We start from the raw sequence: 27602 nt of genomic DNA on the forward strand, positions 1-27602 counted from the left end.
GAGACGGAATCTGTATGTTTCCAGATGGGAATGCTTTTTAATCTGCATCTGTTGAAGCATTTCATCAAAAGAACACAAAAATATACTTGCAGAGTGAGAAAAATGTGGGAGTGGGAACCTCAATTGATCAAAAATTGATTTCAAGATTTCAAAGTATCACTATCAAAGGTAGAATATGTAATCAGTGTTACAGTTGTAAATAAACGGTGTTTATACATTAGTATTACTTTTGGGTGGTGCACATGTAATCTTTCATATTCATGAAAACAAACACTCTTCGTGGTTTTGTGTGTGAGACTGTTGAAATCATGACTGCATCCTGTTAGTAGATCAGCAGCAAAAAAACGTCTGAAACAGGACAATGGGATGGCCGTTTTGTAAAAAATGCCAGGAATAGAAACAAACATCAGGTCCTGTTTACACCACAATCTTCTCATCTGGTAACAGAAAATATTTGTAGCACTTTGGATGTCCAGTTACACAACAGAGCCACTGAGAACACAACTGTTTGAAAATGGGTTGTAGATAGTTCTGCTTTTACGCAAATAGAAGGTCGATCACACCAACAGTGGAATGACTCCCACTCTGTACTCTCTCTGTTCTTTCGGTTGCATGATCCAAACCTCACTGCAGGTTTAACTGGTGTTAAAAAGTCAGCTCTCACCCAATAAATGGGTCCCATTTTACTTAAGTGCATTACCGTGTCAATGAGTGTCGTCGCACACCTCCACATGCAACAGATCTCCAAATACCAAACCGAAATGTTTAATAGATTACTCTGAGGGAGAATCCAGGATCAGACTGTGTCACTGGCGCAGCCCGGCTCATGCACGGTGGGGACCACACACTGGGATCCCTGCCGCGTGCCTCTTCAGCACATTCCCTCGCCGCTCTGCGACCGTTGCTAATATTCTCATTAGGACGGCGAGCGTGTTTTCACAGCCGCTGTGTGACATCATCGCATCTCAAAGGCGCCTCGTAAACACGGAGCGGGATCTGGGGAAGCTTGCAGTCGCCCCTCCGCTCGTCGTCCCCGCAGCGACTGGTGGAAGCGGCGCAGGAGATCAGAACGTGTCGTTTAAAGAACTAGCCTTAAAACAGTGGGTCGATATCTGTGTTTTGTCCTCTTCATCAATTATCACGTTCCTCTGGGTTCTCGCTGGGCACCAGGATGTGCTCTGCGGAAAAATCATCTTGATTTTTGCCCTTAAAGAGTTCCTGGAATGTCTACAAATAATCCTTCCTTTATTCAAAAAAATCCCTCTCAATCGGGAGTGAAATATCAAACAAAGAAAAGCTTACAGAAAGTCAGACTCTAGTCAGCCCAAAGGTCTTTAGTCAGTTCATAATACTGAAAAACTTGTGCGAAGCATGTTTTCCAGCAGCATTGTGCGTTAAACCTTTAAGCGAAGGCCACACAGTGTGAACAAAAAGGGAAATATCTGTGAACCCCAGGCTTTGATCTTGAAAGTGAGTGTCTGGCAAAGAAACAACTGTTTTCCCCCCAGAAACCTGCTTAATGGGGCTCAAACAAAAGGCCGTGATCATCAACCAGCGGCTCTCAAAACCGCCTGTTCTCATTTATTGTGTGCACATGGCGCAAGTGGATGCCGATATCATTACTCATCTATTATTGATCACTGATTTCTGGATCATCATTTGCACTTCCTCACTCCCGATTCAGCAGAAGAAATAAAAAAAGCTCCTGGTGGGAGGGTTGTGATCTGTGAATAGGCAGATCAGAGACCGAACCTTCATTTACATTTTTTTCAGAATATTTCATTACAGGAAATCTGCCTGCCTGTGAGGCGGTTGATGGTTCTCTACAGGTGGTCGTTTTGTGTCAAAACGGTGACGTCTTTTGCTTTTGTGACTTTGGTAAGTCGCCCAGGAAATGTTTGATTGTCGAGAAATGTGATGAGGAGTTTCCATCCAGTGTAATTTTTTTTTTTTTCCCCGTCTTTTCTTCTGTGCCGGTTATTTTCAGTTTTACCAGTTCCTTTCCTGGAGTCCTTGCACTCTGAAATGAGATTTAATCCCTTTGATGGGTGGTTGATCAGCTTATCGTATCGCTACACACAGAGCTGGTTTCTCCTCCAAAGAATCTATCATGTGACATCTGAATCTTAAACCTGTCAAATGAGATTAAGTTATACTGGTGGGGCAAAGTTTGAGAGATCCCATGACTTGCCAATAATCCACAGTCCCGATTTCCCATTGGCCTTTTGGATTACAATATGTTTTCTTTGTGCCATTTTTCTTTTTCTGCTATTAACACTAAAACGGCCCACACGGCCTTGGGTTTCTTTGTGAAAGCCAACTAATCCCTCATTACCCCACATTCTGGCATTTATTGAAATTTTTTTTTTTGCAAGCCTTGTATGTGGACGCGCTGCATTCATTTATTCAGATATTCACAGCTGGAAGATGTTACTGTGTCCGCGATACATGCATACGTGACTTTTTCAGAGTTTCTCTTCAAAAACTTGTCCTTTCTCAGGTTATTTTCTCTCCTCCCATGCGTCCATGCAAGTGAGGACCTCTCGCAGCAGCCACAGTTTGGTTTTGTGAGATGCTGCAACTGTTTGTAGTTGAAGCGAACGGGCTCTGAGGTGCTGATGTAATCTGTGAAAGGGAAGAAAAACATTGTACAGTTGTTAGTGAATGAGCCCTCGAAGGCCCCAGCCTCAGAGGAAACTGGGAACAGGGGGATGGAGTGTTGTTTTTCTTTTCTCTTTTTTTTTTCTTTCTCAGACTTTGGCATTACTTTTCTCCCCTTTTTTCCTCCTGGTTTTTTCCCAGTTTCCTTTCTCTGTAAGACTGTGCTTGAATTTACTCCCAGCCTCATCGTACAATGCACCCTTTTACACTTTCATGCAACTATGACTGGCAGACGTTCGTTCCAGCTCAGTGTTTAAAATAAAAGTCCTGGACAGTGAGAGACGTGTGGGTGACTTTGCAGTGTGTATTTTAACGCCTGAACCGTCGCAACAGAATACAGCTTATTAACACATACGTTAATTTCGACTCTCTAAAACCAACCTCAGACTGAATCTATGAGTGTGTGGTCACATAATAGAGAGGCATTATCTCGAGCGTTGTTGTTCTTTGATGTGGCTTCATTTTCCACTTCTGCTGCATCCAGCACAGAGAAGGCCATCAGCAGATCTTGAAACTATACACAGTTCAAGCTCTGTTTCTGCTGCCCTTGCCAGCGAGCTTATATATGAGACGTGGAATGATTGAAGTTGTTTTCCATGCCACAACCCAAATTTGATGAATTCCTGCAGTAAACCAAAACCATGAAGTAGGCTCCAGTAATGGATACGAGCAATATTATCACTCCAGGACTGCAACGGGAGTCAGAGACCCGCGGCTCTTCAGCCTCAGACGCGGCTTTCTGCAGCTTTCAGCAATTTGCAATTAAATAAACTGCTTTTATATATATATTTGAGTGGCACAATTTACAGTTAAATTTCAAATTGAAACTTCAACAAAACCTTTTCTTGGAAGCTGTAGTAGACAAGCGTGTCATCTTCACTCTCCAGCGACTCCATGGTAGATGGACAGTAACAACAGTGGCAACCACCAAATGTCTTTCTTGCATTCCGGACATCTCATGTAAAAACATATTCCAAGGGTTTCTTTATTTCGTTAATCGCTTTGCGCATCTTTCTGTACCTGCCTGGCTCCAAGCCGATCTGCCACCCACGAATCTCATCCACTCTCCAGAGAATGAGTGACCCCGGGGCAGCCTGGCTCCGTTCATCCCAGCTCCTCTTTCAGTTCAGAGAGGCTCCAGAAATGTAAGACAGGGGCGCATGTGTCTTCCCGGCAGTTTATCCTCCTCTGCAACGGCCTTGAATTGCTTAGTAGTCCTTGTCATTAAACCGTCTGCACCTCTCTTTGATCTGGTCAATGTCCGTCTTTCTTCCTCGACTGCTTTCGTGACCTCTACCTTCTGCCTATACTAAAATATTACCGTGAGGGCCGTTATCTCCAAATGAGGACACGCCTTAGCTTCTGCGCTAACACTGATCCTGAATTATACTGACAGTTTTATACCAGGAATAGGCTTTGTAGAAGTACAAAGCAGCATCTTACATGCTTGAGCCATTTTTCATGAAACAGGTGTTGAGAGGATCCGTTCAGATTGCTGCCTCTAATATAAAGACCATATGAGGATTAATGTGCAGGCAGTTGAGAAGCGAGAGCACATACCTGTCCGGGGAAACACATTTGATCACAGTTAGCTCCTCTGTGTGATCCATTTCACCTAAAGAAAAAACACAAGATGGACTATTAAGGGAAATATCTTCAAGCTGTAAAACCACAAGAAGCCGGCAGAGAAAAGACACATTTCTCTCTCGCTCACACACACGCCCACATTTCCTTAAATCAACGTCTGATTTGAGACAGGACCGTCAGCAATGTCTTAAATAGAGCATTAACAAACTGTCTCATCAAACGGATGCTGTTTCTCCATTAAAACATCGCTAAACTTTTTTTTTTCTTTTCATTTCTTTCATAATAAATAATCACCCTGAAACCAGCCTGGTAAACAAGATTAAACCCAATGGATAGATATGACTTCTGACCATTAAAATAAATGTTTACCATTTGAAATCCTCTGTAGTTCATAACTGATCTTCTGTGTTTTGGTCTTCTTGTATGGGTTCATTTCAGGGAAAAATGATGGCACTTTTGCCCTTTATCCTGCCTCCCTCCCCCCATGACATAGACAAGGAAGAGAAACAGCGACCTTTGACCGTTGTTGTGTCTCCTAGGTCAGGCAGTCCTTGCACTGTGTGAGACATTCCTGTCCTGCCAATAAATCTTTCTGCAGCTCAAGGAATCAAACCTTGATTTATTTCCCCCATTGTCGCGAGGTCTAAAGTCAAAGTGCTCAACAAAAAGTCACAGAGGTTCGTGTTCAGGGTGTCCCAGCAGGACATAATACATTGTCCCATCCAGTTCCTGTGTAATATCGCCTAACGCCGCTTTAATGGCTCCATTTGTTGAACCATCGTGGGCTTGTTTGAAAGACTAATCTGCATGACTATAAATAAAATGGTTAACTGAATAATAACAAGAGCAAGGCACGAGAACTAACGCAGAGTGATGATTCACCTTTCTGCAGGCAAGACCACTGAAACCAGTTGGTTTGAACTAGGTGGGCCTCACAGAACAGGGTTATTATTAAAGGAGCACATCCTGTTCAGCATTAATAAAGCATCCATTTAAAACTGACCACATGGATGGTCCAGATGCAACTCAGACATACAGCAGGTTTCCATGAATCAGTCAAAACAATTATGGAAGCCTTTGCATGAATAATTGCATAGAATGTTTTTCTATTTATTGGTTGATTGATAGTCTAACACAGTCTAAATATACTTTGATTTCATAATTCGTTCTTACCTTATCTTCTTTTGTTTTGTTATTTTATGGTCTTTTGGCACTTATGAGTATGCTCTTGCCTCAAAGGCTTTTTTATGCTAACCTTTATAATTCTCAATTTAGCATCCTTGAATAATGACAAGCAAACACAATTCCCGTAGCACATTATAGTAATTCAAAGTCCTTTACATCAGCAAGCATAAACAATAAATGCAAATTTTTAACAAGAAATATGAGTGAAAGTGGAGAAATATTATGTTTTTTGAAAGCATAATTTAAGAAAGGAATTTAAAGTAAACAGGACGCACAAGTTGAAGATGCAGTGCAGCATCAAATGAATGATTGCTTCACTGAAGGGCAGCAGAGAATGTGCTGATGATCCAAGCTACTAATAAAGACAAGACAGATGGACATTTCATTCAAACAACCAGGGTTTCATCAAATTCTCTGCTAATTTTTTGGGTGCTCTTCAATTGAAAGTAAATGAAAAATCCCCATACAAATCAAATCCTTACACTCATTGCTCATATGTTTTCTTTCATTTTCATAAACAAGGACAGGCAATTTGCCTGATATTACAAATAGAAGGCACCAATAGTCTTTCATCATAAGCAATTTACCTTGTGAAAAGCTTCTAAAGCAACAATTTTTTGAGATAAAAGACGAAATTGGAACTGGACACATAGTCCTTGATTGAAGGAGTTTTAAGACTGAAGTAGCTGCATTGTTCGTGATGTTTACGTCTTGTTGCACCTCTGCTACTCAGAGATAGGAATGAAGAAGAAGAGATGCCTCGGGGAATCGGAAAACTTGCGAACTGATCAGAGTCTGAAGCTTAGAAGAATGAACATCACTGCATACATTTAGAAAAAAAATACTATGAAGTCTGTTTATTATTAATTTGGGCTTGGGTGTCTTGCTCAAGGACACTTTGTGGAACTTGCAACCTGCAACTTTCCAACTGAGACACGGCCCACTCTATGAACTGAGCTACACTGTTCATTTTAAGCCCAGATTATTCAGATAGTAACTACGAGCTCAGTTTCAGTACTGGTACAATAATGCCAGAATCTTTGAATTTACAGATTTTCTTTGTTGTGGTGCAAAGTATACATGATGGAAATGCCTATATATTCACAAAATCAAACAGCTGTGACCAAAAAGGACTGCATTCTAAAAGTAAAACCAATTTTAATGTCACATCTTGTTGCAAACTACAGTGAAGTGTCAAAAAGTTACTCCTATAGCTTTTGCATTGTGCGTGTTTTTACAATCTCCCCCTGACAGCATGACTTCGGGATTTGTTTGATAGCAGCGAGGCAGCTCGCTTTCATGGCAGCATCACCGATCTCTCAGCTCAGTGTTGTGTTGTGTTGACTACTCTTTAGAAATGTAAAAAAATAAAAATAAAATAAATGAATAAAAAACTGAAATAAGAAATCAGTTTTCTGTGAAATTTCTACAATTTGCTCAATGTTTTGTCCAGCTGGATTGGAGCCTCATGTGGACCACTTTTTGCCCACGGGCCTTACCTTTGACACCCTTTCCATAGCCATGTTTATGTCACCTTGCTGTCATGCAACCTAAAAGTCTTGTGCTGTACCTACTCATGTATAAAATTAATAACCTTCAAATTGTTTAGAAAATACTTCCAACTTTTAAAAAAAGATGAGTCAGCAGCTTTGGAAATCAGCTGGCGTTGTCCATCGAGTCTCCCAGTCTCTGAGCTTCCTGAGGCGCGTTCACATGAGGCTGGTGATGATGAAGCTGTGCTGGCAGCCGATTATCTGTTCTCACAGTGCGAGAGGACTTGATAGAAGCCATAACACCGTGTTCAGCTGGAACAATGCCCTAACGTACCCAAACAACATGTTGAATTTGTCTGCAGATAAGGAGATGATAGATGTGTGCAGTTAGCTGTTATGAAGACTTTTCTCCACCGTGTTCCTGGGCTCACTCAAGCTCGGTGCAGTTTGCTCGCTTTGTTTAACAATCAGTCATTCACCGAACAACGAGCCGCAAACGGGGATTAAATGAACCGGCAGCAATAACTGGAATTGAGATTTCAGCGTAGCCCATGAAGCATCCGCTCCAAAATCTCAACGACAGAGCGAGAACGCTGCACAACTGCAGTGAAAACCTACTAATGCTTGAACGGAAATGTTGCATTTTGCATTTGTCTTTACTTTTTAATCAGTGGGTTAGAGTTTGTGGCCTGTTTGAAGGTCATTTGCTGCCCTGTAATATTGTAACCCGGAACATCAGAGGAGTCTTTAATTACAAAGCCAGAACAGGAATCACTTGGATCACAGACAAACACAAAAAGACTCTGGGGAGAAGTTTGGTGCCAATTTATCGGTGATTTATATCACCATTCCCTCTTGCTGTGCCGTAACTCACTTGTCCGTCTCATAGTCAGTGTTATTGATGAAGGCTCTCACTGACACACAAGTGGCGGGTGGCTGGCCACCAGATGAAAGACGGAATAGATGTTCGCCAGGCCGGAGGTCATGAAGGGGCAGCTGGACGTTTGGCTGACCTCTGACCTGGGACCTCACATGTTAGTCACAACTTTCTGCTTGGTTTCTTTGGATTAGGCATGCTTTGCACAGGTTCCGTGTAAATCTCATACACAGATGCAGGAGCTCACGCATGTACAGTGGTCTATTGTGTTTATGAGTAGGAACACGGATTGGGAGATTTTGGGAATTTATTTTTTTTGTCATCAAATATGATACAAACAGCACTAATACAACATGCAGCGTAGGATTTGCAAGTCCTTTGGTCCTTGAGTTGGTTTTTGAAGGGTGAACATCAAAAAAACAACGAAAAAAAAAGGTTGTTTTCAGCTTAGTGTGTTTTACAGAGCATTTGCCCTCTTTGGAAGGTATTGGTATTGTCAAGCAGACAAGCTATTTTTTCTTTCAGTGCCGAAGGGAAACAATTAATTTTTAATGCTTTTCCATGCTTTTGTTTCTTGACAACAAAGAAGTATCATTGGAATATTATTTTTAACCTTGAGTTACATGGCTTTCCTTGGCTTTTTCAAATAACTCAGATAGATGTGTTGTCTGTATTTACAGTACTGAGAGAAGGACTTAGGGAGGTGCAGATTAAAGGCTGCAAAATAGCAATACTGAGAAAAAAGTGTCAATAGGGGAAAACACAAAACACAATTTTCTGAAAACACTGTCTCTGTGAAGGTGGCTGAAACGCTGCTACGGAGCACATGCACTATGGCTGTATTGAATAGCTCTAGGTATCGAAATGTTGCCACATAATAATAAAACTTTTCTGAAACAACAAAACGATGTGTTTTCACTTATAACGTTGTGGAAACGTCGCCTGAGCGTCAATAGAAGTAATGACCTCCCTATGCATGCCACTTTCTGTAAGTGTAGGTGGAAGTGTGTCAGTGATTGTCTCGTTACCTTTATAATTGACTTCCCTGAGCAAGACCCTTGACCCCCATCAGCTCCCTGGAGCGCCGTAATGTGGCTGCACCTCTGCATCTTACAAATAGAATTGGTCAGTGTGAGAAAAAAGGGAATTTCCCCAAGGGGAATAATAAAGTATGATTAGTTTAGTTTAGTTTTAACCCACACAAGACGAAGCCTCCCCTTTGGTCTTTGTTTGCTAGAACGGACTCCAGCTCCTACCTCTAACTGGTGGAACCACCTTCTCTTTAAAGAAGCCCGTTTTTTAGACCTCACGTACGTTTGCAGAGATTTGCACCATATTGTGTATTAGAACGATGCGCCATGAGACAAAATACATTGCGAGTTGTGTGTTCTGAATGCCATGATTGAAACAGTATCCACGAACTGCGTCTCATCAAAATCCCCACAATTCATCCTCGAGACGCATCTTGAGCATTACCATATTCAGTAGCACTCATCATCTGGATGCCATTAATGTCTCCACCAAATATCTTTTCAATTCATCCAGAAGCTTCAGTGATCCGTCGTGTGAACCGCAGCAGTGGACTTACCCACGACCGCTGCTTTCCACAGAGTCGCACCAATTACATGACGTGATTCAGGTTTGTCTATGATCAAAAGCACGTTCGACTCTTTAGTCCTTAGGATTTCAATTTGTGGTATCAGACTTTGGCAAAGTCTTTTGCAGTTGCGGGAGAGCCTCATAACGACAAGCTAATCAGAACCAGAGAAGAGAATGAAATGAGATGTAACAGCATAAAGCCATTGTGATGTGATGTTCCTGCTATTTGAAAGTTCATTATACGTGGGCACATGGGTCAAAGTGACCTGCAGAGATGATTCGAGCCTATTCAGTCTTGCTATTCTTTTCCTGTGCCCACTTTTTTCACAGGAGGTCATACAGGAATACAGGAAATCACAAGAGTTTGTGAAGAAAAACACCAGGAGGATTTCACAAAGACCTCAAAAGCAGCAGTGCGTCAAATTGACTTTTGATATAATAAAAGGGTTTTAAGAAAACCCAAACTGAAAAAAAAGTTGGGTTGTTGGCTGAATTGAGAGTGAGAAGTCAGTGAACTCCTGGCATCTGGAAGCTGCCTCTGAATTTTGCCTGCTTTGTTTCATTTTATGGCTTGCTCCAGTCAGTTAAAGTCTGGCTTTTAGGCCATTATTGCGGACCTCACTCCAGGAAAGGATCCTGCCTTCGGTGTTTGCCTTAGGTCACTCCATCAAGTTCTCAAACAAATCACCCGGTTGACCTTTGGAGTTGAGCTCATCACCTGGGACCAATTTGCCTCAGAAGACCCTACTAAGAGTTATTTCTCCCCACAAAGAAAAAGCTCTTGATGATTTCACTTGATGGAAGAGACTGGTTAAAACAGCCATTATGAATAATGTATGTGTAGCAATTTATTATGCTATACAACTTAGAAAGCCAGAAAGAGAAAAATGCATCAATGTATCATCTCTCGGCATTTGCAGAACATTTGTACCCTAATGAAGAAGTAATTTGAACTAAATGAAAAGCAATATTTTCAATAGATGCATCTATAGGAATTTGTGGAGACACTTTGTTGTTTCATTCATCAGGATTTTTGAGAGAACGCCTCAGCCTGCTAATGAGGAAATTAATATTTCACGAGCTCAACAGTCTCTCTTATCTGGTTGTTTCCAATTGTTTCTTTTTACGATGCGTGAGAACACAAATAATCAAAATCTGTTGATGGCCCATTGATTTGGTTAATTTGAGCCTTTAATGTTAATCTTGAGCCTTAGATTGCACTGGAGGTGTCATTTAACATGCAAATGTAATCAAGCTAGGCTTGTTTCATTATCTCCTTCACGTACACGTGTCAAATCAAAGTCAGTTTTTTTTTTTTTAAAGATCGTGAACATCTGATCAGGCAAAGCTTAGAGACTCTAACTCTGATAAAGCAAACATGGCCAAATGACATTCAGGGTATTTTCAGACTTGGTACAACTTGATGTGGTTAAAATGAATATAATTACTGCATGAGTGGAAGAGCTAAATCCCAGTGAGCTAGTTTCATTTTGCTTGCAAGTATGTACTTGTGCAGTTCGATTGGAGTTGTGAAAGCAGAGTGTGAACACAACACGGACCGAAGAGCGGTCGGGAGACCAAACACAGCATGCGACAGACTTCAGGACAGTGGTAACTTTCCACTGTATTGGAATCCATGTGCATAATCAGACAGTTTCTCCTCAATGTTTAGACTCCTCGATACTTTTCATTGGCTGTAGTCAAACAAGCACCGTCTTGGTTTGAGTGCAGCGCCACAGCGTTGTTGTGTAAGTTGCGTAGAACATAACGTCACGACAGCTGTCTGGTATTTGCTCTGTTTACGTCCTTCGGTCTCAGGTTCAACATGCCGGTGTGAGCACGGAGCAAACCGAGCGCCAAGTTTGGTCTAGACCAGGGAACTGGGCCACAAGTGTGAAACACCGGCGTAGAGATCAGAGATGTTGATCACGAAAGGGACTGCAGTGAATTTGCTTCAAAATACAATCAAATGGCTGAGCTTCTCTCTTCTTTCCTAATTTCTCACCAAAAGGCATATTATTGTGCACATCTGGACGTGTTGATAACAATCTCATCCTGTGCCGGTCTCAGTGCTCAGCAAGGGGAAGGACATGTAATCTGTGAACAGATTGAGACTTGTGAATAAGTGTTCTGGAGTGTGTGAGTTCAGGGTAGGTATGAGGACACTGCAGGCATCATCGGGGGGGAAGTCCTGCCCAAAGCTTGGCTTTTTGCATAACTCCCAGGGATTTTTTTTCCTCCCTCCCATCTTTTGAATAGTTGAAATGTGTGTGATTCAGACTTGTGTGTGTCCTTTGAGAGCGTTGCGTGAGTTTAATCTTGTGGAGGACGTGTTTACTGTGGAAGTCCCTTTTGCTCTGAGAAACAACTGAAGTGCTCACTGACTACCTTATGTATACTCAGAAAGGATTGTTTGAAATGAATCACATGAGGGAGGGGAATGGACATGTATACAAGATAAAATATAATTACCCTATCACCTAAATATTTTGCACAGAACTAAATAAATATCCTCGTGAGGAAATGAAACCCACCTATGGCTTTGGAGGCCCAGAAGAATGTGCGTGAAAGAATTCTTTTTGTGAATCACAGTGATTATTTCAGATGGGAGACATGCAAATGTTGCAGGGAGGCTTTATTGATGTTGTCAAATCCAAAACAAACTGGAACGAAACACATGTTGTAGTTTGGGAGGTGACACAGATTCGCATGCGAAAAAAAACCTCCATGTGGAAAAACTCATTATCACATTTTCCAGCAGGTTAAAGATGTGAGTGAGACGTGCGCCGATGACTCTGTATCCATCTTCACGTGACAGAGCCAATGTGAAAAGCAGCTGTTGTTTGTTGCTGGCAGGAAGACGCTTCACATCACATCTCGCGTGTGTTTTTGAATGTTCGTCTGGTGAACCGTGCATGTTCCTTTGTCCACTCTGAATCTGTGTTGACTCGCAATTATGCGACTCGGCAAAAAAAAAAAAAAACTTAGACGTGTAAACAGACGCCTGGCTCTCCGTGCTGTCTCCATCGCCGGAGCTTGTTGCCGTTGTGTCTGAACCCGCCGTAGACTTCCCCGCAGCACCGCGCTGACTGCAGTTTACCGTAGAAACTGAGCACGCACGCCACAAGCCCAGCCGGAGCAGCGCTGCTCCGTCTGCAGTGTTTATCAGTCAGTGACAAGGAGTGTTTACATGTGTGCTTCCAGTCGGACTTCGTGACCTCCGTGCCCTTATTCACCCCCCCCCCCCCCCCCCCCCCCCCCTGTCCTCATTCCCCACATGCTTCGCCTCTTTCTCGCAGTGCAGAGAGAAACATTACGCAGTGATCCGGCGCTCGTCCCCCGCGGACTGATTGTGTCACCGCGCAAGTGTTGCTGTGAAGCCATGACTGGAAGGTCCTCGCTCCTCGCGTCAGCCCAGTTCTAATCATTTAATCAGCAGACACGCTTTCATGTTCACACGGATGATGAAATTTAACTGTGTCAGAAAACACTTCAGGACATACAGGGTCTCTCCAGAAATGTCGGACTGTTCGGGGTTGGTTACATAGAGAACATTAAAGTGTAAATGAAGTGTGTCCTGTTTGATTTACATGGCTGACAGCTGCACTGATTAAAACCGAATTTGCAACTGATCTGTCAGACAGCTGTGACACAGACCACTGAAAGAAGACTGATGAAATGCATGCTGGGTATAAACATTGTAAATAATCCAGATATTTTTCAATTTTTCATCGAGAGATGTGACATTTTAAAGAAAAGATAAGTTCAAAACTTTGAATGGTATGGCAACTGAACATTATGTTTGACCCATGCCTTCATAGAACAAATTCAGTTTACTTCAGTGATTCCTCACCTTTATTTTTTTCCTGGTTCACTTCAAAGAAAGGCTGTGGAGCTGATCTCCGATCTTAGAAAACTATCTTTCACAAACAGGAGTTTAAAATTTAACTGCAATTTCTAATGTCTGCTCTAGATTTGAGAGCTTATTACTTGTGTGAAAATCTAATACGAACGTCCGCACTGACAATGCTCTGGTACCGGGAGAAAACTGACTCACCTACACTAAAGGGAAACATGCAAACTCCACATATGAAGACCTCCAATCCCAGAATTGATTCTGGGATCATCTCACTGTCCCAGCGGCTACAAACCAAGAAGTCAGACAATTAATGGTTGAAATAGAATAGACTCGCATGTCAGTTTTAAGCTCGGTTTACACCACGCTGTTTCAGATGAAGATTCATCGTTTTTGAGGTTGTGTTTCAGAAAAGTTTAACGTTCTGAAAACGGTGTCCGTTTACACAGAAACAGATGAATCGCTGAAAATGATGTAGTTTTGATTTTGGGCCACTTGTGGGTGCTGTTTTTTGTTTTTATAGTGAAAATAAAGGCATTGATTGCTACTCTGGTGACTCAACTATAAAGCTCCCAGATGCCAGGAGAATATGGACTGGCATTCATCACACTCTGGACGCCTCCACTGTTGTTATTTATCTGTTCCAACATGTGCACAAGAACTGTTTACCACAGGTTTGGTAGGAATGTGCAGTGGAAACATTTTGGCTTTCTACATGTACACAGAGCATTTCCAGAAAGTTGTGTTTTTGTCCGTTTACACAACTACGGCTTTGGAGCCTTTTCATAAAGTTCCACCTTTTAAATGAACACAAATTGCTGCAAAGTTTTGCTTTTCACTTGAAAGTTCAATCATGTCAAGAGGCCCTGAGTGAACATAAATCTCTTTATTTATGCTGTTAGACTTTTCCCCATAAATACAAAGTTTTCAGTCCACTGAGCCACAATCAAAACTTCGAGAAACTCAACCTGTTGGAGATATACATTGTTTTGATTGAATAAACAGACTTTGGAATTCGTAAATCAATATTGTTTCCTTGGTTGGACTTCAGGAGTGAATTTTTAAATGGGATAGATTTAGAAGTCTGTTTTCGCCAAAGGAAGTGAACATTAGTTTCTTGACCATTTAACTTCTTTTGAGGTCAATACATCTCAATTAGGCCTTCAGGCTGGTTACAATAAAGCTTTGAGTTTGTTAAGAAACCAGCTGATTAATGATACAGCTTGTTGACCTAGTAAACATTAAATGAAACACTGGTCCCACACAGGACGTGCCCAAAAAAAAAAAAAAAAAAAAAACTGAAGTACTTTAGAAGTGTCTGGAAGAAGATAGATGTACATAGTTTGGTTGAATAAATTTAGATAATTATGTAAATTGTAATTTAAAACAACAGATTCAGATTCAGTGTTGGTAAAAAAAAACAGTGTATTTCGGCGTTTGTAGTCTCTGAATCACGAGTGAGCGCCCAGCTTGGCGACAATGAAGCTTTGAGTGTGTTCAGACGCCAGCTGATTGATAGACCCACTTCTTCACCAAGTAAACATTAAATGAAACACTGGTGCCACACGGGAGGTAAACTGCCTCCAGGAAAATCTCTCAACTCCATCGTTTCGGGTAGCAGCATCACAGAAACATGAAATGAGTTGGATGAAAGTTACCCTCTCTTCGAGTGGAACACCAAGAAAGACGCAAAAATGCATCAAAACTGAAGTTCAGAATTCACCATTTGGTTTGCCACAGGCACAGAATATTACTTCAGTTTATTTGTGAGACCGGACAGGTCTAGACTTTATATACAAGTGCATGCACACAGTGACACTGTCTGTTTTAATTATTGTTTTCCAGAAGGACCCTGGAGTGGCACTATGGCCGTCTGTAAACAGATCATTCAAATCGCAATTTCTGCTCGAAAAATGCCAGTGTTTGTGCAAACTGCCTCTCATTTGAAGTTTGTCACATTTCCTACCGTCTGGAGGGTGGAGGCAGCGGCTGAGGGATTGGATTTTAGTGTGTCATTAGAGCTGCTCCGGCGCTGAAAAGCGGTGAAAGAGCCGAGTCCTGTCACACCACAGGTACAACTGCCCCTGCTGTAATGGGAAACTCCGCCATGCATCCATTCATCCAGACGGGTCGCAGGAGGCCAGAGCCTGTCACACCCAACACTGGGCAAATGGCTCGTATCTGCATTCATGTGTTTTGATTGTGAGAGGAAGCCGTGGAGGAGGACGTGCAGTCTGCTATCAGAAGTCATCCTGTCCCAGATACTGAAGAGAGCCTCTTATTGACAGTTTTCAGAGTGGAAGCAGTGTTAGTTCATTCTTCTTCGATACCTTCTAGAGGTTGGAGCCCGTCCCAGCTCAAATTAGGAGAAACATTGGGTTGTACTATTGACAGTTTGTCATTATTATTCACATTTAGACGTTCACACGCAGCCAATTCAGAGATGCCAATTAACCTAATGAGCATGTCTCTGGACTGGATGCCGACTTATCCGAATGGGTTGCAAAGAGTAAAGGAGCTGGCCGGTATTGAACCTGCACCAGAACCAGGCCAACAGATGGATTGAGAAAAAGAAAAAACACTTGAGCAATGCAATGGTGTGCAGTGGTGGACTACTTTGAAAAAAAAAACAAGTTGTTCACATACAAAAGGTTTGTTCGTGACTTTTTCTCAACACTGTGCATAATCTAAATAGAGTTTCTATTATTGAACAAGGCCAGTGGAAAAATCCTCAGCCCTCAGGGTCACGCCTAACACTCGGCACATAAAAGCCAGCAGGTTCAAACCACAAACATTTTTACTGTCAGCGTGAACCACTCCACCACTGATCCACTCAAAATTCACCACGTTTACTTCAGAGACATTATTAGAATTTGCATGTTGTTTACATATCTGTTCAGTACATCTGTCAAATCTACAGCAACTGTTTATGATTCTTCACGCTCATTAAAATCCCTGTTTAAAGAATATTAATCTGCAGCGTGATCAGTCAGTGCAGACCAGCAGTTCAGTTTTGACGTCCCCAGCATGCTTTTCATTATTTGTGATTGCATGCTGTACTTTACACTGGATGATTGAATTAGCACGTGGTTGCATGTCTCTGCTTTTGAATGTCTTACTTTGAGAATACACCCTCACGTCAAACATGAGAAGCATCTCCTCCATGACCGACCACAGACGTTGCTCCTTCGGTTGCCAGTTGTGATCACAAATTTACTGCCAGACGTCTTGATGGCTGGCATCAGCTGGCACAAAGTCTGAAAAATAACCTCACCAATCAGGCGTGTGGATGTCTAATAACCAGGTTCAGTCTGGCTCTTTCACGGCATCTGCGTGCCGTTGCTGCATGCCACGCTCAGTGGGCATTCTCCCACCCACTGCAGGCAGCTGGAGCTCCGTCCCAGCCCACATCAGAACTCCTGCACCCACACGCTGCGCATGGTTCACATTAGCTCACCTCCCACCTACCCGGGCCCTGTGACTCAACGCCTGGTCTGCCTCGGCAGATCAGAGCGCCGCGCCGCCATTGGACGGCTGTGAAAGGGACGACTGACTGAAACGCAGCCAAGGCAGCGTCGGATATGGTCGCCTCCACAGGAATCTGCCGTAAGGTCACCTCCCTCCGTCGTGTGAGAGTGGACCTTCTCAGCAGGCCTCTTAGCATCACTTCGCCTCCCAAAGTGGACCTTGGAATGATCTCAGAGGCTTTTAATTAGCACCACCGGTGGTTCTTGTACTGATTTGGGGTTTATAGGAGGTTGCTTAAGAGGCATGCTGTTACCCATCATAAAAAATAAATCATCATCAATGAACTTGGAAAGTACACTTCATTCTTAGTATCAGTCTGAGCGGAATGCACGATAGTTAACCCATTTATTCCTCTGACATGACTATATTTTTTTATAAGATCTGTAAACCGTTTATAAAGTCGAGAGCAGGAGTGTCAAACTCATTTTAGTTCAGGAGCCACAAACAGTCCAATTTCATCTTGAGTGCGCCAAACCGGTAAAATAGTGCCACAATCCCTTCAAATTTAAACTTTAAAGTTTTTCTCTGTTGTGAAAATGTCTATTTTTCACAAAACCAAATTGTTACTATGGAAAATCACTACAATCTCCACAGGAAGCCAATGTTAATGATACCTTCGGGTGCAAAATACAGCGAGATGGCCAAAAAAACTTTTCCTATAACTTTTGCATTATGCATATTTTCACAAACTCACTCTGACAGCATGGCTTGAGCTCAGAGACAGTGAGCTTTTATGCCAATATCTCGGGTCTCAGCGTTGTGTTCGCAACTCTGAGGAAAAATCTCCTTTCTTTGGAATGTTTGCAGTTTGATTGGTAGTTTGGCGAGCCGGATTGGAGCCGCTTGCGAGCCTTACGTTTGACACCTCTGATGTAGACAATTAAAGAAACGACCAGAAAACAGTTTTATGTTCAGAAATAGTCAATACATTGCCACCCAGAACAGTCCCAGTTTGCAATCATATACAGGACTAACAGAGTGTCACGCATTTGTAAGATTAGCTTCTCAGTACCATCAAAACACAGGAATATTGCCAAACTAAAAAAAATTATAAAGTTCTCTTTGAAAAAGTTGCAGTGCAATTTCACACCCTCGAAATCAAAGTAAATCCATTTAATCTCACAGTGAATGTGCTGATTGTGAGTGAATTACAATGCCCACACAGCCAGCTTTTTTTTTTTTGTTTTGAATCCTAGAAATTCTCATTTTGGTAAGATTGTGCAAATCCATCTCTTTTCATCAAACAAATAAAAACAACAGATTTCTTTTCTTTCTTCTTGTTTTTTCAGTGACTTACCAGTGATCAACATGCATAAGAAAATAATGGCAGGCTTGTTTCTCCTTGTTGGACCTTTTTTTTTTTTAGAGGGGGGGTGCAGACTAATGTCTTGAGCAGGAGCGTCTCAGATGGAGTCTTTGTCATCCCAGGTGGTCCGGGGGGTTAACGCCACACCGGCGGCACACCGGCTCCTCCACTAGAGTTTTTGTCATATTTATTTTTCTAGCCTGTGAAAACGCTTCCCTGACAATTATCCTCGATACGGGGAGTTTAGCAAAGACTGCACAAGACGGAGAAGTTTTAATATCACTAATTTTACTTTGACTTCCAAACTTTTACCGCTGTTAAAAGCAAATCTTCTCACATAAGCTACTTTCAAGATTACTTTTTCCAACCTGCTGAAGTTATTGCTCACATAAGAACTGGTGGGCCAACATACATCAGTTTCCAATTTGTTTTCTTGGTGTTTGGTGGATGGTGTATCTTACCTACTTCTCGGCAACCTTTGTATATTGTAAAAAAAAAAAAAGTGCAAAATGCCCTCATATGTTTGAACTTAAATGCATCTTTTCAGGTTCAGATTTTTAAGATCTGCCTTTTTTTCTTTATTAAGCTCCACATTGTCGCTCCTTTCGGCTCGCCTTGCCTTCTTTGGAGCCCTCCGCTCCTTAAATGGGGAGATACTTAATGGTTTCCAGATGCAGCGTCCAGATGAAAGACAGACGCTTCAGTTTTAGAGGAGAGTCTAATGAAAGTTAAAAAAAAAAAAATGCAATGCAGGCCACCTAACTTCCAACAAGTTTGACACAACTCTTAAATTAGAAACTACAAAGGGTACCTGAATATATTTTACAGATACTTAAAGACTTTAAATTGATCAGATTGCTTGTACATCTAGACTACATTTACATACGGTACATACATGTTGTTGTATTTCTTATTCATATATAAGTATATTTTTACATTATATCTTGTTTTTCTTTTTCAGGTTACAAAAAAAAAGAGTTTTAAATAAGAGATAAACTTTGTATCAAGAAACTTTGGCTGTATTACTATTTAATAGATGAAATCCTTGAGATTCCATGGTAAAGGTTTGCAAGAAATATTTTTCTTCTTTATGTTCTGTTTTTGTGTCAGGATGTCTCATTTTGTCTGTATTTGTGTTCATGGATGCTGAAGTGCATGACACAAGCGAAAAACTGGAAATGTACAAATGGCAGTTAAAAAGTGGAACACATTAGAGAAAGAGTCAGAGACTTTATGAGAACAAAAACAATCCAATGGGTTGTAAATAGGGAGAGACGTTATTAGAATGTTGCCAAGCCTGAATTGATGAATTTAGTTTTCAAAGAAAGAGCGCCTTTAATGTTACTGAAACTTTAGTCCTTTGCTTTATGCTTGCTTTTTAAATTGAATTCTTTTAATGTTTTGAGCAATTGTCTTGCTTTAAAATTTGTTTTTATTCATCTCAGACGTAAATCTAAGGTTCCCTTATTGTTTTTTTGGGATGAATTTCAAAGTATTTGTGCATTGCTTTGTCTCTGAATGGCGCAATATGAACAAACCTGCCTCGGCTTTCCAGAAAACTTTGGCCGTGCTTCAGTCTTCACAGAACAGAGCTCTGCACTGTTAAAGTGTATTTAATCTGAGATCCTTCTCAACATTAAAATTTGATGAGCTAACCTTGGTTTCGGGAAGTGGAACTTCAACATCTCCAATAAATCACAAATGCAGTGATTTCTGCTAGAAGCTCTTAAACTGTGTGTTATATCATATTTAATTATTCAAAGCACTTGCCAGACCTGCTTCAAATGCAGAAACTCAGACATGATGGTTAACATTTTCCTTTTCCCATGCAGTGTGTGGTAGCTATAGTCTGTGATATATGAGAGGAAAGGAACGAGACCGAGACTGTATCCTGTCCCATATCTGCACTCCAGCGTTGAGTGTCATTACCACCCCCCGTCTGGTGTATTGCCTCCTCCCCTCTGCTCCCCTGCCAGATATGAGGTCCTTACAACTTCCTAATCTGCAGGCCCTTAACCCAGGCCCTCCTCAGGAGGAGTGAGACAGAAAGGCTGCAGCCCATAAAACCACTGCGAACTTAGAAATCAATTCCTCACCCACTTGTGAAAGAAAATAGTTCCTTGTAAGACGTGATGTATCGTGGCTTGGGCTGTAATCTCAGTGAAACTGAACTTTGTTGAATTGCTGATTACACAGAATCAGAAAACTTGGTTATTACTTTTCATCTAAAGTTCTCATCTTGTTGAATTATTACCGCAGAAAACACAGTCAGGGCCTTTTTTTTTCGCATCGCAAAGCAACACTCCTGGATTATTTCACTCTGCAGCTGGCCCATAACATCCTAGTTTTTAAAGAAACCACTATGATTAGGATGGTTACTGACATTGACAGCTATAGCCTGTTTTGTAGGAAAACCCCCAAAACAGCAGATGTGTTTTAATGCACATCTGGTGAGAGAAAGTGTCAGGACAAATCTGGAATAGATTGATTCTGCTCAAATGACATAAGAATCCTATAGGAAGTTTTAGTGAAGCCCAATTGCAAATATTGAAAAGATTACATGAAAGTGGATTCAAAACACTGGAAGATCAATTCTTTCTCTTGGACATCAGAACTCTGTTGTTTTTGCTGTTATTTTGGAGCTTGTTGTTACCTTGTTGATTGTGTGTGGACATTCTTTTTGTCAAATGATTCATTTTTGCGTGTGTAAATGAACTTTGATTGGCTGAACTAGTTGCTCTCTTGTTTTCAGAAGCACTTTCAGATTTTGCTGTGTTTCGTACAATGATAAGAAAGCTATTCTTTTTCCATTTCACTTTATTAAGTGAGTGTCTGTTGTGGACAGAATGTGTTAAAGCAATTTCAGCCATCCCAAAAAGGAAACCTAGATTTTCTTTTCCTTTCAGAACGTATGGAGTCTGGAGTTACTGCATATCAGTCCCTTTGCCCCACCTGTGGTCTTTTGTTGTGCGCTTTGTTCAACATTGGCAAATGACGGGGTGTCTTTGAGACTGTCGGCAGGCTGCTGGCTCCATTAAACCCACTGTGGGTCTTAATGGTCCCCAGAGGGTAAATCCTCATGTTTTTGGTTACCTCCTCAACGCTCCTGCTGCTGCATGTGCCAAGCGACATGAGCATACACAAGAAATATGAAAATCTATGAGCTGTTGACTTTAAACTTTACGCGACTTTGCCAAACTTGACAGACACATGATAGCAAACGCCTTCTCAAAACAACAACCTGTCAACATTTTTGTAAGTGCTCATGTGTTGTTCCATGAATCTGAAAGCGTGGTGGTTCAGATGGTATAGTATTCACAGTGGTGGAAAACAAATAGGCAGCTAGAACGACACTTGGACACGTCTAATGTTTCAGCCCTGATATCTTTTGTATCATGTTACTCGCACAAAGCAGCCAGACATTCAGGAGTTTTCAATGTCACTGTTTCATAGACCGTATGTTCTGTGAAGATCTTCTTTGTCTCACATATGGTTGGTGTGAATCTAGACATCACTGTCAGTGTTTGGAGTTTGGATCTATTCGTTGACATTGTGTGGGCTCCTTCCTTCCACCGGGGTCAGTGCGGTCTCCGTCTGGGTCTTTGCTTGTGGTGGTGGACGTGTCACTGAGTCTCTGGCCTGCCTGTCGGCTACTTTAGCGAGCAGTGAGAGAGGCCTTTAGGAGGTCTCCACCTCGCTTTCCTCATCTCTGCTCTCCTCAGAAGTGATGCCAGGACAATAGAGGGGAGAGGAGTGTGCACGGCTTCACACCAGCTGTGAGAGCTCAAAGCGTTTCTCAGTCCAGATTTCTACAACTCGCCCACTCACTTGATTTATTTCAGCCTCCGCTTTCCTCCTTGCCTATACTGTCATTTAGCAATCTGCATCTATCTATCATGTGATGCCTCTTGTTTAAATTCCTGTTAGTGCTACATCCTCACATGTTGGTTGAAATGATCTACCTGCAGGGCTACTGCTCAGAGAGAAAGAATTGCACCATTCCAGGTAAAGCATCATAAATACTGGATCCAAAATCTTTGTAGGAGTATTGAGTTACCTTTTTATAAATCTCCACCATTCATTAAACAAGGTCCCCTTTATGTGGGCACCCTTGGGATGGAGCCTTGTTCCTGCTCAACGTCCCTCCCGGCCTCTGTAACTTAATCACGTCTTTTAACCCACATCAGCCGCCTGGCCGGCAGATGCAAGCAACACCACTCTCCAATTAAGATAAAAGCAAGCTCAATCATAAATTTCAGCTTAACAGATTTGGATTTCTTCATGCCACAAAGTTGCACTTGGTCTAATGCATGTCTGGTACACAGTAGCCGCCGTAACCCGCTGACACGCGCTCGCTTTATTTGCAGAGAATACAAATGATATTTGGACGGCCGCAGTCCCAAATTACTTTGGTCTTGGTGTTGTGCTTCACCGGCACCGTGAGACTGAAGAGCAATCATTTTATTCCCAAGTTTGTTTGTTTGTGTCTTTGCGTGTGCGTCTCCGATCCACTCACGGGGACGGATGCACGCAGAGGTTGATTGATGTGTGTGATAATTTCCCAGTTGGCAAACATTTCCATGCGCGCTCCGTCATTTGCGGCCTGTCTGGCTAGGCGGAGGCGCGGTCGTGATTGGCTGATTTCACTGAGGAATACATGAGATGGATTTGTTTGACTGGAGGTTTCTGGAGCACGGGGAGCTTGATTAAAAGCTGCGTCGCCTTCGTTTCACCCCTCGGTGGCCTCGATGGCTTCGGCCTTGCATCACGACCTCTCGCCAAAGTGGGACTTTTTTGTTTTTTGAGAGATTACACAACAAAGGTGGCAGAAGTCGCGGCGCCTCAGGCAAATAAGGTCAGGCTGATACATGCCTGATACTTCAGAGAAGAACTAGATGGCCGCAATGGTCATTTCTTTTTAATATAGTTGTTCTAATGAGCCTTTTGGGAAATCCCTAACTAAAAATAGAAACCACCCAAGCCCTGGATTTGTTTTTCCCCAGACCTGGCTGTTTCACTGACCACAGAATGAGGACTTTGAAAGAGCCAGAATATTCTGGAGCATCCAAAAGCCTTGGGATCATTATTCCACTTGGACGTTTTATACAAAAACACACAGAGGCATGTTTTCTCCTGTGAATCCTGTTCTTCTCCATCGGACAGCCAGTCAGTCAGAACGCCTTCTGAGGAGAAGCCCCTGGAATCTGATGGGAGAATACGAAGCGCCCTGGTTATCTCTGAATTTCCCCAGCTTGTTTTACTAAGGGCTCAGCCAAACGTTGCCTTTCCCCTGCTGATAAGACAGCTCCCATCATGCCTCACTCACACACATGAAGTGTAGGAAGAATAATGCTGGCTGCTGCCGATGATCTAAGGTTACTCTTGCTTTTGAACTTTTAATCCAATAAAAATAGAGCCAGTGGAATACCTATATAGCGCAGAGGAAAAGAGTAAAAAGTCAGTGGGAACGTGAGAGAAGGGGCCTCTCATGTGAACGTCAAGATCAATACAACAAAGTGGTGAGTGATATTTTTCTACCCCCTGCTGAGTGGAGGATACTCACACATTCCTGGCACAGCTGAAGTTACTGTTTTAGTCATCAATAGTTGGGAATATGCATATTCTGAGGAGGTCATAGCTATTTAGAGCATATTAGTATCTATATGTAATCAAAAAAGGAGCATCAAACAAACAAATTGAAGGAGCTTCCAGAGATGAGAGACGGATCAGCCTCTGCTGTGACTGCATTGCTGAAGTGAAGCAACTTAAGCCACGGCATGAATCTTTTTTTAATTAGTTTTGCACACAATCTGTTTAAAGATTCAAACTGTTTATGAAATCAAAACTTTCATGTCAGGCGAAAAGACGTGGTCTTCATCCTCGTGCATCTCTCCAGCTCCAAGTTTGTGGTTGGGTTAATTGTTCCACTCATATTCCATTTAGATACGTCGTTTGAAATTGATGGCTGGCGCATTATAATCCTGTGGACAGACAGCCTCTGCATCGCTGTAAGATGACACCGATACGCAGCTATTAACCTATAAAGACCAGACCTGAAATTGCTGTCTCTGCAGATTCCTAAATAGTCTGATTGCCTCGGGCATTCTAGCGGTGGTTTATGCAAATGTGATTATGTGGTTTATTATCTTTCGGTATATATTCCGAAACAGTCATTCACTTCACTCGTGGAGCACAAATGGCTCCACAGATTCTCCCTACTTTGTGCACACATGAGCAGAGCGAGAAGAGTAATTACAACTTTGGATCCTCCTCATGTGAACTAACGCCATCAGTCCACTGTGTCCCCTGAACTTTTTCTTTAACAGAAACCTTCAATATCTCTGTGGCACACACTGCATGACTGCACTTTGCTCAAGTTGATGCTTTTTAAACTTAAGGATCTTAAGGGAAATCCTTAATTCAAAGTGAAGTCTCTGTTCGGTCTGAACAGAATAGAAAGGAGAGTGCTCCAATTCCCACCTCACCCAAAGTAACTTATCTCTTCTCTTTACTTTCAACTCTCACACTTCATTTTTTAAATATTCATACCTTAAACATACAAGCTCTCTGCGTGTGATTTCCATGTATTGTATGTGGGTGCATGAAGAAGAAGTTGTGGCTAAAATGGAGAGAAATGTCCCTGCATCAATCACAATGGAAGAAATATGTTCCAGCAGATCGGTTATTAAATACATGTTGCACATTTTAAGGTATTTTGTTCCTTCAAGCTGCAGGTATCTTTTGCTTTCTGCACAGCTGGCACCAATCAGACAACTGAGAATAAAACAAACTCGGAGCTGTGGGGTTGTTATAAATAACTTGACCCTCTGAAAAATGATAAAACAGTACAGTAAGTTGCAGCCTCGGCACGTTAGAAGATGGAGTAGCTTACTTGTACTGCTCTTGGTTTCCCCTTCCCTCTTGTGGTTTATTATTCTTCTCCTTGGCTTGTGTCTCTGCCAGCTTTACAACTCTCTCACTCCTCCGCACCGCTCGCCCTCTGTTAGGAGTTACAGTCAGGAGTGTGGGGCATGCTCTCTGCAGATTCCCCCGTCTGCCATCTGCTCAGGAACGAGAACGAGGCAGAATTACTGCAGCTAAACCTTCATCCCCTTCAATGAATGATTTCCATCTCTTCGCAGTTACACCAATGCCACGTTAAAAAAAGAAAGGGGAAATCAGCGTTTGATGATAAGCATGGCTCGTCTTATTTTTCTTGGCCCGGATCCTGATGACTGCTCCGTGTTACCCAGCAGAGGCTCCCTGCTGCTGAGCACCATTTCAGCTTCTATTTTTTCCAATTAGTGCTTTAACTAAAAAGATCCATTTATAAAGCATGCAAGGAGGGAGATTCCTAATCAACTTGTGAGGTTTAACTCTGCTCTAATCTGCGATCTAGAGCCAACACTTGCAAACAATTACAGTGCTGGTACCCAGGGGCCCAATCTGATTGGTGTGTTTGGCTTGTGCTGTCTTGGGAGATCCTTCAGTAATTGAGTCGGCTCCTTGGCTGATGGCTTGCGAGCTGCTTTTATAGCTCCAGCGGTTCTGTCCTTCCATAGATGTGCCGCGTTATTAAAACCAGACCGCAAGCGGGACATTACATTGGGGTATAATGTGCTGCGCTGAAGCGTACTGTGTGGTATCCCACTGCTGCCCAGTCGGCCCTGTCACTGTCCTTTGCAGACAGACAGTTTTTCCTCCTGCTGGCGGCTCTCCCAGAGCCGCCTGTAGAAGTCATCGTCCTTTCCTTAAACTTCATTCCCTCAGAGTCCCTCTCTGCCAAAAGGCCCGTTTGGCTCAAGCTCTGGTTCAGATAAACAGTAAAGTTCTGGTCCAGAGATGCTTTCAAAGGCACCTGGTTTGGTACACTCATTGTCTGTGGATCGCCATCACTCCAATAAAATCTAGATTTGACCTGCTGTGGCTTTGGAGTGATATTAATGAGTATATATTTCCCTTCCAGTTTAATAATTATTAATTGTAATGTGCGTTGTTGGAGTGTTTAAGCGATTGTTTCTTTTTTTCTCTTTTTTTCCCCTGTAGGTTACTGCAACAGACGCAGACGGCGGCTCCTTTGGCTCCGTCACTTACTCCCTCGGCTCTGGCATCAACAGTGTTGTTCCGTCTCAGTTCACCATTGGCAAGGAGACCGGCCAGATCTGCACTAGCGCTGCATTAGACAGAGATCAAGGGCCAGTCAGCTTCGACTTCACGGTTACAGCCGTGGATGGGGTGAGCAAGGCGCTGCCTTTTCAAATCATGCTTAATATGAATCCATTGAGCCACGGTGTAATCCCATAAACAGCAGCAATGCTTTCCTCACAGACAGGAGAATAATGACCGGCGTGGCTGACTCTGCAGAACCAAAAATATGAATTGAGCAATAAAAGTAGAAAATAAAAGTTTAAACAGCTCTCCATGGTAGGTAGACCCACTCAGAAGGTAGTATAGCAGTCCATTCACTTAACGCCCCAAAAAATGCTTAAATAAAAAGGTTAAAAATGAAAGAAAATTACTGCCGCCATGTTAAAGCAATCAAATGGAGAAATACCTCAACTGTCAGGCAGTAATATTTTAACAAGTTGGACCGCTGCCTCCTTCGTTTTTTGCCACCTGGTCCAAATGAAAAGCCTGCACTGTATTTTCTACAAAGGCAAAGCCTATGAAAGAGCCTTGGATTGCAGCGAGCCCCCTCACCCTACACGGGTCATGACATATTGCTCTTTCCCAAGGGAAACTATCAATCTGTGTCCCTGCACGAACCTGCTGGGACTATATTTTAGAGGCAACACTATACATGGAACTTCTAAGTGGGTTTAACTGCTGGTTTTTACTTCCATCATTAATGTGGCTGAAATCCTGTGTGTTTTTTTTTTTCTTGTTCATGATTTAATGCATGTAAAAGTTTAACAAAAGGTCTTTTTGTTTTTCCTCTGCAGGGTGGACTGAGCTCAGTAGCCTATGTGAAGGTAGATCTGGTTGACATTAATGATAACAGACCGGTTTTCTACCCGCTCAGTTATGCAGTGAGTTTGAGCACGCAGAGCGCTCCTGGGACGTCTGTCGTCAGAGTGACGGCCTACGACCTGGACTCGGGCGAGAATGGAAAAATTACATACAAAACAGTCCCTGGAGGGGCTTCCCCATTCTTCACACTCAACAAAGACACAGGTTTGCTGCGTTCTACTTGCATTTTCTCAAATTTTTACAATGTGTGGTAAAAAAAAAATTTCTTGACAATGCGACTTTTTGTAGGTGTGATCTCCCTGTCTCGCTCCGTCTATGGGAAGGCCAATTCCATCATCCCCATGGTCATCTCCGCCCAGGACGGTGGCGGTTTGTCTGCCTCCGTCAATGCCAGAGTCAACATTAGCGTTGTGGCGGGGCTGGTGGCGCCACCCGTCTTTGAACAGACTCAGTACTACTTCACTGTGTCCGAGGACGCCTTGCGAGGAACAGTCGTCGGCAACGTGAAGGCCAGCGTCAAGACAGGTGAGCGATCGGAAC

At 42.4% G+C, this 27602-nt stretch overlaps 1 protein-coding gene across 1 annotated transcript in view; it reads left to right on the forward strand.

The window, feature by feature from the left end:
* LOC115400335 (protocadherin-16-like) overlaps positions 1-27602 on the forward strand; it is an 86462-nt gene that overhangs the window by 39312 nt on the left and 19548 nt on the right. Inside the window, exons 2-4 of the mRNA XM_030108140.1 lie at positions 26139-26327; positions 27035-27266; positions 27351-27587. Coding sequence (XP_029964000.1) covers positions 26139-26327; positions 27035-27266; positions 27351-27587 — 658 coding nt within the window. The remainder of the gene's footprint in view (positions 1-26138; positions 26328-27034; positions 27267-27350; positions 27588-27602) is intronic.

The sequence above is a fragment of the Salarias fasciatus genome, chromosome 14 (genome assembly GCF_902148845.1).
Source record: "Salarias fasciatus chromosome 14, fSalaFa1.1, whole genome shotgun sequence".
Classification (NCBI taxonomy): Eukaryota; Metazoa; Chordata; class Actinopteri; order Blenniiformes; family Blenniidae; genus Salarias; species Salarias fasciatus.